Below are 11098 nucleotides of genomic sequence, written 5' to 3'. Positions count from 1 at the left end.
AAATGCAAATTATTTTTCTCAGTCATCAAACTTGAACAATTATTTGCATATAATTAACTAGTGCAAATATACTCAATAATCTACTTATGTACATAATCCATAGGAACAACAAGATTGAATTTTCATAGTGCTGGGTATGAAATACAACCTCAACAATCTATATGAAATACAACCTCTCGCATTGAAAGCTCAAGAAAATGTGCAAGATCAACAAACCCAACCTCCTCAACCCTTTTAGCATAACTCTTAATTTGTAAACAGATAAAGTTTAAAAAAGAAACGTTATTTTATATAGCTGCAACATAGCAGTATTTGAGAAGCATGTTTTTAAAACAAGATTTGTAGTCCCAGCTCGAATGCAATAATAAAATGTAAAATTATTTTTTCTTTAAATTGAATCATATAATAATTACCTTTTGTGATAGTTTACAATAAATCAATATGCCGTACATTGCATTGGCTCTAATGCTAGTATCTTTTTTATAAGCCATCCTTCTATGGGAGATTTTTGACATTCAAGGAATATTTGAGTAATTCCTATGGAATAAAATTATTTACGATTATACAATAATCCGTTAGTTTGATTCGTAAAAAATCATGGTATTAGTTATAACAAATATTTTTGTTTCACAATTTATTTGAAAAAAGTTAAGAGACAACACAAATCAAGCAGATGAAAATTTGATAGTTTTTTGAAATATTTTTTAAAACTTGATATAAATTACATTAAGATAAATAATATTAGATATTTTAATAAATTTTATATTATTTTACTTGTGTTATTGATTATTCATCAAATAATATACATGATAAAATATTTTTCTAACTTGTATCTTTATGATGTGTTATTTTTCTTGTCATGAACACTACTGCATTTTTAACACCAAAATGTTTGTGATTTCCAATAATTTATAAAATCTTACCGTAAAAAGAAGTAAATTTTAAAAATCATTATAGCAAATCCCTACCATAGGAGCGAGCAAGTCTTAAGCTGAAAGTAAAAGAGAAGAAGCCCAATAGATATAAACCCATCTTAACTGGTTAGGTTATTAAAGGGCCCGAGCCAACTTAACTCTTAGGGGAGGAGAAAAACCCTTAGCCGCCAGCATTCGTTGAACTCATTCTTCTTCAACTCAACAGAGCAAGGGTTCGCACTCGCAGGTACGTGTATCTGTGTTTCTGTTATTCTGCTGCTTATGGGAACTAAGGAGGGTAAATGGGTCTTTGGTGTTGCAGATTCTTGAGCAAGAATAATGGGGAAGAAAAGAAAACACAGTGAGACTACTCAAGCTGTAGCACAACCCAAAAAGGAAGAGGCTGCTCCAGAGAGACCGGCTAGGACCCTTTTGGGGTGGAAGGATAAGAATCAAGTTGAGGATGATTCACCAATATTTAGGAACAAAGAGAAGCTATTGGTCACTTGCTCTAGGCGCATCAATTACAGGTGATTGTTTCCAGTTTCCATTACTTTATTACTTTCTTTTCTGCTATGCTGTCTTGATGTGTCAAATTTAAGAATAGAGAAAATCTGTCTTGTCTTTCTCTATGGTGTTCATGGGGTGAAGTGTTTTTTTTTTCCTTTTCTTTTTCTATAGGTACCGGCATTTGATGTTGAATTTGGTCACACTTTTGCCTCATTGTAAGAAGGATAACAAAGTTGAATCAAAGGAAACTAAAGGAGCCACCCTCAACGAGCTTGTTGAGCTAAAAAATTGTTCCTCTTGTTTATTTTTTGAGGTATTTTTGTTCATATGCCACAAGGTCTTGTCATGCTCTCTCACTTGAAATTAGGTTTTGTTTATATGCATTATGTTTTGTGCTATTTAGGAATTTTAAAGCATGCTTATAGTTTAAGGAATTCTCTTGTTGGTCACATATGTTGATGTCTTTTTTTTCTGTGATATGTTATTGTTGACCACCGTTAATTTCATATCGGCCTCATCACTTCCTTTTTCAGATTGGATTAAACATGATTGTTTTAAATTTTTATTTTATTTTATTTTATTTTATTTTATAGATTCATATTTCATATCGGCCTTCTTCTCCCCTTTTCTATATATGAATTTCAGTGCAGGAAGCATAAAGATCTTTATCTCTGGATGGCAAAATGCCCCAATGGCCCATCTGTAAAGTTTCTAGTTAGTGCCGGTAATATTCTCATCTTGTATTCATAAGGTTAATACAATATCAATTTGCTTGCTATGATGATGTAGTGTTCGGATTTCTTTATACTCTAGTCGTCATTCTTCTTGTTGGAGTATGATTTTTTGTGTTTCTCTCACTCTCAACTATTTCTGATATACTTTTACTTATTTCTGTTTTTCCTCCACTGCTTTCCAGTTCACACAATGGAGGAATTGAAGCTAACGGGAAATCACCTACAAGGTTCGCGTCCAATTTTGACATTTTCAGCAAATTTTGAAAAAGATGCACATTGGAAACTATTAAAGGAGATGTTGTTACAGGTACATGGCTGGTTTCTTTACTCATAAGTAGTATTTCTGTATTGTCCACCTAGTTTCATGTGAAAAGAAGAAGGAAATCTTTAAGGGTGTGTTTGGTTTGCATTTTCATTTTTAAAAGATTAGAATTCTGAAAACATGTTTAGTTTGATTTTTTGTTTTCTGCTTTTAGGAAATAAAAACATTCCTTGCCACCGTGTGTGAAGGAAAGGAAGGAAATGTATTTTTAGATTTGCTTAAAATTCGTGTTTTCATTTTACCCAAAATGAGGTTTCTGTTTTCAACTGAAAACACTGAAAATGAGATTTTATTGTTTCCATTTTTTGGTTCGTTTGGGAAAATATTTTTACTGAAAATGTTTTCAAAAATCTAACCAAACATATTTCCATCATCATTTTCTATTTCCAGTGAAAATGAAAACAGGAAACAACCAAACCAAACAACTCCTAAGTCTCATGTTGATTACTCTTAATATGTACCATTTCATAAATAGTGAAGTTTAGGTTAATAGTTTCATCTTAGTTTGTTGCTTCATGGTGTTGCTAGCCTAGCTAAAAATTGTTTCATGCGCTCTTTTCTGATGTATTTGGGATCTTATACTATGGTTGTCATATATCTTCCTAGCAGTATTTTTTTAATTTGTGTTACTGATCCAAGGAAATTCTATTGATGTTATTGTTATGTCCATCTATTGACATTTTAAATTGAGTAAGATGTGGAGATCTGTTCCATGCATCTTTTCCTGTCTACAATTTTCTGTATTTCTATGCTCTTGGCCGAGTACTGTATTTGATTATTGCTGATATATTTCTTTCTCTTCTTCAGATATTTGAAACACCAAAGGACCACAGAAAGGCCAAGCCTTTCCATGATCACGTTTTTGTTTTCTCAATAGTTGATGACCATATATGGTTCCGGAATTATCAGGTTTGTGGTTGTATTTGTTTAATATATAAAGAATGTCTGTTACCTATTGCATTAATTTACAGGTTATAATATGCAGATTTGTTGTTTTGGAATCCATTCCACCTACTTCTAGTGTGTACATTGTGATTTTGATTATGTTGTTTTGGTTTGTTAGCCATGGCTTAATGATTGAAATGAAGTTTGAGTTGAAAATTTTAAACTTTTTCTTTCTTATGGATATTACTGAAGACTCAGTTTATATTCTTTACATTTCAACTTGAAGGATTAGCTTTTTGGGTTCCTTAACAAATAGTCTTCAGTATGAAATAAAGAATGCTTAAACACAACAACTTTGAACGTGGAGGATAATGGGCCATTTTGATAAGAGTTTGAATTTGATCTACTACCAATGTAAAACATTTTATTTATAAATGAATTAAGATGTTCCACTGGAAATTATTCTTAGAGTTGTTCACATGGCTCTTCTGGGACTGATGTCCAGTGAACATGAGGCTTGTTTGAGCCACATCTGCTCATCATTCCCCTTTTTTCAATGATTTTCCCCATGTCCTCGATGTACAGGTGTTAACTGTCCCTTTAAACTGAGCTTGGCTTGGTTATAGGTGGGCCCATATCCAACCACACGGATGGAACAGAGATTAAATTGCTTTATTTACTCTAAAATGCAAACTTGAGATAGATATGCATGTCTTATGTTACATGTCATTGCCACCACCACCTGCAAATGCATAATTGATGGGTGTACAGTGATTGATTGTTCATGCATTTGATTACTTACATTACATATTAAGCTAATGAATTTAAATTTAGTTATTTCATATTTATTGATGGTGTCTTGGTAAATTAAATGAGATAATGGTGTCATTTTCTGCGAAGTTCATAAATATTAAACAGAGGGTACCTTGTGAACCTGACTTTGCCACGCCATAGTCTCATTTTCTTCCTGTTACTGATGCCAACTGAGCAATGTTATATCTCTATTCCCTTGCAGATCTCTGCTCATCATAATGAGTCGGACAAATTACCTAGAGGTGGCCTTGATAAAATGACATTGATTGAGGTCCGAAAATTGTTATTTGTTATTGATTTATATTTTGATCTCTAAATTTTTAATATTCATTTAACCTGTATGCAAACTACTTGTTTAGGTTGGTCCGCGATTCTGCTTGAACCCAATTAAAATATTTGGTGGCAGTTTTGGAGGCCCAACTTTATATGAGAATCCGCTCTATGTGTCACCAAATCAGGTACTGGCCAATATATTTTCCATCTATATTTATAATTTCCCAAGCTTTCCACTGACAATATAACTCTATCGTTATTGGTTGCTGATCCTTATAGATTCGAGCTTTGGAGAAAAAGAAGAAGTCTGGAAAGTTTGCAAAGAAGGTCAAAGCAAAGACAAGGAGGAAAATGCACGAGATGTCCAATCCTCTGGAGCCTGATGAGTTTGCAGATATGTGGAAAGATTGATTTTAAATACAACCGCAGCTACCACATAAAAGAAAAACCCATATTTCTCCTATATTATCCTCGCATTATATTCCATAGCATTAAAGGGAGACTTTTGTGATTCTATAAATGTTATTTTCTGTAATTTCATGTGGGGTCTGGTTATTCTCTCTTATCAGACATTGAACCTAGTGGAAATTAAATTTTGACAGAGGCTTCAGTTTTGGATCATGGGTTTGTTTGATTGATATGCTACTAGTATATTAACCAGGGATTATTTCGACTTTAATTAGTCAAATCTCGTTTATAAAGATGCTTTCACCTAAGATGTGATTTTTGTTGTGAGCTTTCCTCCCTTGTAGTGAACTGCCATTTTTTCTATTGATTTCACAGGACAACTAATTAACTACATATTACTATGTAGAGAATAATGGCATGAAAACATCTAATTTTACTATAAAATGGCCCAGTTCAAAATTAACATGAAATAATTACATAAAAACTATCTATTAGTATCTACAATGAAAAACCCATTGGCAATAGTATGCCAATCTTGGGGGATGACTTTATTTTTGAAGAGCACAACTGTGTTGTTCTATAACTATTGATAAGTTCCGGCAGCAACAAATTACTTTATTTTATTCTAACACAATATAATGACACGTAGCCGTTGGAAGAATAATTTCGAAAAAAAAAGTATTCTCGTCAATTTTGCAAGCTGTATGAATTTTATATTTAATTTAATTTATTTTTGGCAGGTTTTAAAAATATTTCCATAAAATTAACCATTTAAAAACATTGAATTAAAGCAATCCTATAATTCGATATAATTAATCAGGAAATTTCGCATGAAAATTAATACGTACAAAAAATAAGACGCTTTTAACTATATAATTAGTCAGAATTTAAAACCTATTGATATGATATTTCGCGTGAAAATAAATACGTACAAAGCGTTTCACATTTTATGTGCACAAAAAGTGCAAATCAAAGATTTTCTGTAAAAATTTCCCCGAAAAAAAGAGGAAATTTCTTCATTTTGTACATTTTTTATTGCCAAACCTTTGTCAATAAACTCTTTCTTGCATATGTTCCAATAAGTAATAAGTTTATTCATAACAAATTTGAATGTGAAAATGTTCTCGTTTTTCATTTGAGTGAATAAAAAAAAATTGGCATTATTTGTGATTACAAATACCTATCAGATTCAAAAGCAAATTTTATTGAATAATTATGTGTAGTTATACTATTTTGTTATGAATGTCGAAAAAAAAATATGATAGTAAATGTTAGGTTTTATAGGAATAAAATAAGAGAAAAGTAGGAACAACTGGAAATGTTAAAATAGATATGTGGTCATATAAAAAAACAATATCAAATTATTATATACGAAAAAAAATTGATGTTTCATTCATTGAGAAAAATATGATACAACATTAATTAAAGTGATTTGAACACATAAGCAAGAGTGTTAGTTAGAATAATATATTATATGATTTTTTAGTCATTTAAAAAGAAAAAAAGGACCAAAAATCAAGTCAAAGATATCGTTAAAGAAGACATCAAATTACATAATATTTTTAAAATTTTGATTTTTAATTATATCAAATAATGTCGTGTAATTCCTGTAACGTGTAAAATAAAGCTTTCTTGTTGCTGCTAGTAATATAAACAAATGTTAATCATGAATATTTGAATATGATCTTTTTATGATACATCACCAACTCAAAAGAGTCTTGTCTGTAGCATTACATTTTAGAGATAATAAATACAGCATGTCACGCTGGTTATCCTGCAACAACAAAATCCAAAACTTGGCTCTACACTCCAAACAACTTACAACATTATATTTACATTGGGGGAAATAATAGAAATATATCCAAAAAGAAATTGAAAAGAATTGCAGTGGTTCCATAAGCTCAAAGCTTCAGTTATACAAAGGTAAGCATTTCCAATGAATACTTCTGGATCATGTATGATGAAATTCAGGATTTGCATCACTTTTTTTTAATCTAAGGTTCATATGTGGACCAAAATAAATTCCACCAAGCTATAGGATTCTACAAAACTCCTGATTCATGGAAATTGGTACTTCAATAATTCAATATGTTTTAGTATCCAATCCGGTAATGCTATATAATTTCTTAATGGAATCTGAGTCTGTTATGAACACATTCCCCATTATTTGTGAATCTCAACTTTAACCATAACATTTGTGTCCTTTAGCTAGATCAACAGATATGGTACACCTCAATCATGAGTTATAATCTCTTATTTGATCTCAATTTTTTTTTTTTTTTTATGTTGAATCACTTTTCTAGAAGAGTAGTCTTTGGTTAGCACTTAAAGTCACGGTCATAAAAAATGTTGGCCTCATGTAACTCCAAAAGGAACAGAACATATTCCAAATTTAACTCTCAAAACCAAAAAATCCGATCACCATTTCATCTTTGCCTTTTTGTTCCCATTGGTTGTGTTTGGTTTAAGACATGAACTGAGACATCTTATCATCACACCATCGTCACATATATTTAAATATTTTTATGTGGACTTAGAATATGTGAGTGCTGGGTGGCCCTCCAACAAATTTCTTTACCCCATCTGTTCATAAGTCTTAGGGACAAGGACCCCTCCGTCAACCACTCCCACTGAGTTATTTTATGCCAATTTACCCCCACAAGAGTTTTTGCTTTTTCCTCACCTTAATCCACCTAGTGAGTGACCATTAATTCCATCTTCATTCTATTTTCCACATAACCCCAATAATACACCAAATCCATTATGTGTTAGACCACAGTTTTGTCATGTTAAAGCATAATAGATCACATTATTAAAGTTCTTAACTAGCTGATTCGATTAAAAAAACACAACCCATTACGTGTTTGTCCATTGTTTTGTAATGTCAGAGCATAATTATTGAAGTTCTTAATTTGCTTAAATACGCTGTTATGTAATTAGTGTTTTTATCATCTCTAAGCATGGAGTTATACAAATTCGACCATGCTTAAATTGAAGTTAAAAATATTATGTGCGTGTTTCAAGGTAAATTCAATGAATAAAAATAAAAATAAAAATCTTCATCCTTTCATAAAATTATTTCTGACTAAAAAGTATTTTTTCCCCTTAAATCCAAACATTTTATTATAACAATTGTTGTGTTTAATCAATAATCATTATGTTTATGAATTGGTGCACCGCCGTTGTTTTAGCTAAAAGATGTTCGGTGTTTCCTCTTCACACGGAATTATGTAAAAAGGTGTTTTTATCTTAAAAGCATGAAATACTGTAAATTCCTTGAAACAATTCTTGTGTTCAATCATTATTTGGATGAATATATACACCGCAGTTTTAGCTAAAGATCTTCATGTTTCCTCTTTCACAGTGTTTGTGATTCTATAAATTTATATTACTGAAAATAAAAAAATAAAAACATTTGCCTAACATATTTAGGTTAATTTGATCCATAGGCTACCACGTCAGCCTAAGCGTTGATTTTGTAAAAGGTTTAAGGTTAGAATCTTATTGTTGTTATTATACATAAAAAAGTAAATTTATTTTTTTTTGAACTTTTTCTGAAATAATTTTGATATTGCACATCGTCGTTGATTTTTCTGAAATATTTCCTTTTTAGTTCATTTCTGAAAACATTTTAACATCATTAATATTGTTTTGTTCAATTACTTTTAAAGTGAAAATTAAAAAATAACGTGAGCAAGGGCCTTCTGTTCTACCCCTAACACTTCGTAATCATTTGATCGGGCAATATTGTCACACTTATGTTAAGGACAGTGTCAGTTGCGGACCCAAGACTCTAAATCAGTAAAGATAAATTATAAAAAATAAAAATTAATGGATTCAACTATATAAATATATATGGAATAAAATATAAAAATATAAAATTTTATTTACAATTTTTAATTTAAAAGAAAATTTATTAGTGAATTTTAAAAAATAAGGAGATGCAAGTGTGCATCCTTATTATAGTGTAGGTCTGCCATTGGACAGTGTGATTGTCAATTTTAGTTTTGTCAGACATAAATCATTTTTATTTTAGAATTTTTTAATCAATATTTCTTATTATAATGATTTTCCATTATAATTATAAATTAAAATTTCTACATTAATTAATAATATACTTATTTATATATCTTTTAAGAAAATTATAGGGTGAGTTAAATGTGACTTCGGTCACTTTGACTTATCATCTCTGGAGAATGTTTCATTCTCACATTTGATATGAATTTAAAAGGATTTTATTTGAAAATCTAATATTCTTGGAATTTTTTTAAACTATATTTCCTAACTTAACATTTTCATAAGAAAAGTGAGAATTAATCCAAAATTCCATGAAAGTAAAAAAAAAAAACTTATATTCATAATAATATTCTAAGAAAATATATCAAATATATTTATAATATTTACAGAAATAATTATTTCACAAAATATAATTCCTAATAAGAAAGCATAATTATTAAGAATGAGAGAAATTTTATGTACCAAATACCCCTTAAATTGCATGGACACGTTTGTGGGGCCTAACAGAAACTTCCATGGTACAATAATTTCAGATTTCTTCTTCCTTCTTTTTGGTGTTGGTTGCTTCATTGATATAACATGAATCATCATCCATGTTGGCCGTGTTACAAAACAACCAACCCAAGACAGTTTATCCGGACGAGATCCCTTTAGAAGGATACAGCAAGTGTTTCGTGATTCAATTTATTACGAGTAAAAGAGATTATTTATTACATAATATTTTTAGATAAACTTAAAAAGTTAGTTTTTAAAACTTAATCTTAAACGCAAGCTAGCACGGATTTAATCGACTAAAGAAACTTACACAAGTCAACATAAGTCATAACCATATCATAAGAATTTTTATTATCCGTATTTAAGGATATAATTAAACTTAAAAAACCATTTAGAAATATTATCAAACAAAAAAATAATATATATATATATATATATATATATATATATATATATATATATATATAGATGGACTTACTATATATCTATCAACACGTACAAAACTGACCAAAAAGATTGTCTGAGACAATAATCTTCCGGAGGCCCTCCTTTGGACAAGATAGAAGAAATAAAAAGCCTAAAGCGATCCTAGAAACCTCCATCAGAAACATTCCACGAAATAACGATTTGAAGCTTCGGACAACCTCAAAGAATTTAATAACAAAAATACCATTGACAAATAATACATGGCCATTTTAGTAACTAGACACCTTCCTTTCCATTCAAGATCCCATCACGTACTGTTTACTTGTACTTAATTATGTACTATATATTGGTTAAATTCAATCTCATCCATAGCATCGACCCCATCCCAATAACAAACACCCAAATCAGGTTCAAAAGAAATGAACTCAACCATGAGTGAATCAGGAGCAGGTGGTTTCAAAACTTTGAGTTCTCCCATTCCTTACCTCTTTGGTGGCTTAGCTATCATGCTTGCAGTCATAGCAGTTGCATTACTCATCTTAGCTTGGTCTTATCGTAAACAATACTATACTTCTTCTAACTCGGCCAGTGATGAAGAGAAACCACCACCCATCAAGATGGTGGAAAAGGAGGAGAATGTTTCAGAGCCAAAGATTGTTGTGATCATGGCTGGAGAGAGCAACCCCACTTACTTGGCCAAGCCAGTTCCATCCACAAGCCATAATGAACAACCCCTTTTCAAAGTAGCAGTATGTAGATCAGAGTCAGAGTAATCATATATATATATATATATATATATATATATATATATATATATATATATATATATATATATATTCTTAGAAATTTTCTTGTTCTGGGGTTTGATTTTCTTTATATATAATACATTTTGCTAGCTCTTTAAACTCTGGTTGAACCTGCGAGATGTAAATTGAAGAGATCGAATGAAATGGATGTGGTAGTGTTGAGAGATGTTGTTTCGTATGCATAGCATGTGTCTTTCATTTCTTGCAGCAAGACTAGCTATATAGATTGGTGGATCAAGGAAGTTGTATGAGTTGTTAAATCCTCATCCGAAACATTAAATAGGAAGAATATATATATATATATATATATATATATATATATATATATATATATATATATATATATATATATATACACACACACACTTTAGAAAGAAGATGGAGCAAGAAAATTAGTTTTAGTTCAAACTTCAAAGTTAGTGATAAACAAGTTCATGACACAAACCCTTCCTTTGAAATCAGTCTCCACACAAAGAAAATAAGATATCAAAGTAA

At 30.5% G+C, this 11098-nt stretch overlaps 2 protein-coding genes across 2 annotated transcripts; both read left to right on the top strand.

The window, feature by feature from the left end:
• Positions 1 to 1026: 1026 nt before the first annotated feature.
• On the top strand, positions 1027 to 5167 carry LOC114422782 (ribosome biogenesis protein BRX1 homolog 2-like). Its single transcript, XM_028389311.1, has 9 exons — positions 1027 to 1161; positions 1237 to 1444; positions 1596 to 1737; positions 2070 to 2148; positions 2341 to 2465; positions 3288 to 3389; positions 4381 to 4449; positions 4538 to 4636; positions 4731 to 5167. The coding sequence occupies exons 2-9, from the start codon at positions 1254 to 1256 to the stop codon at positions 4860 to 4862; spliced, it is 939 nt and encodes a 312-aa protein (XP_028245112.1). The 5' UTR covers positions 1027 to 1161; positions 1237 to 1253; the 3' UTR covers positions 4863 to 5167.
• A 4926-nt stretch (positions 5168 to 10093) lies between these two features.
• Positions 10094 to 10769, top strand: LOC114420900 (protein GLUTAMINE DUMPER 5-like). Its single transcript, XM_028386612.1, has one exon. The coding sequence runs from the start codon at positions 10217 to 10219 to the stop codon at positions 10568 to 10570; it is 354 nt and encodes a 117-aa protein (XP_028242413.1). The 5' UTR covers positions 10094 to 10216; the 3' UTR covers positions 10571 to 10769.
• Positions 10770 to 11098: the final 329 nt, after the last annotated feature.

Source organism: Glycine soja, chromosome 8 (assembly GCF_004193775.1).
Source record: "Glycine soja cultivar W05 chromosome 8, ASM419377v2, whole genome shotgun sequence".
Taxonomy (NCBI): Eukaryota; Viridiplantae; Streptophyta; class Magnoliopsida; order Fabales; family Fabaceae; genus Glycine; species Glycine soja.
This window is presented reverse-complemented; position numbering and strand designations above follow the sequence as displayed.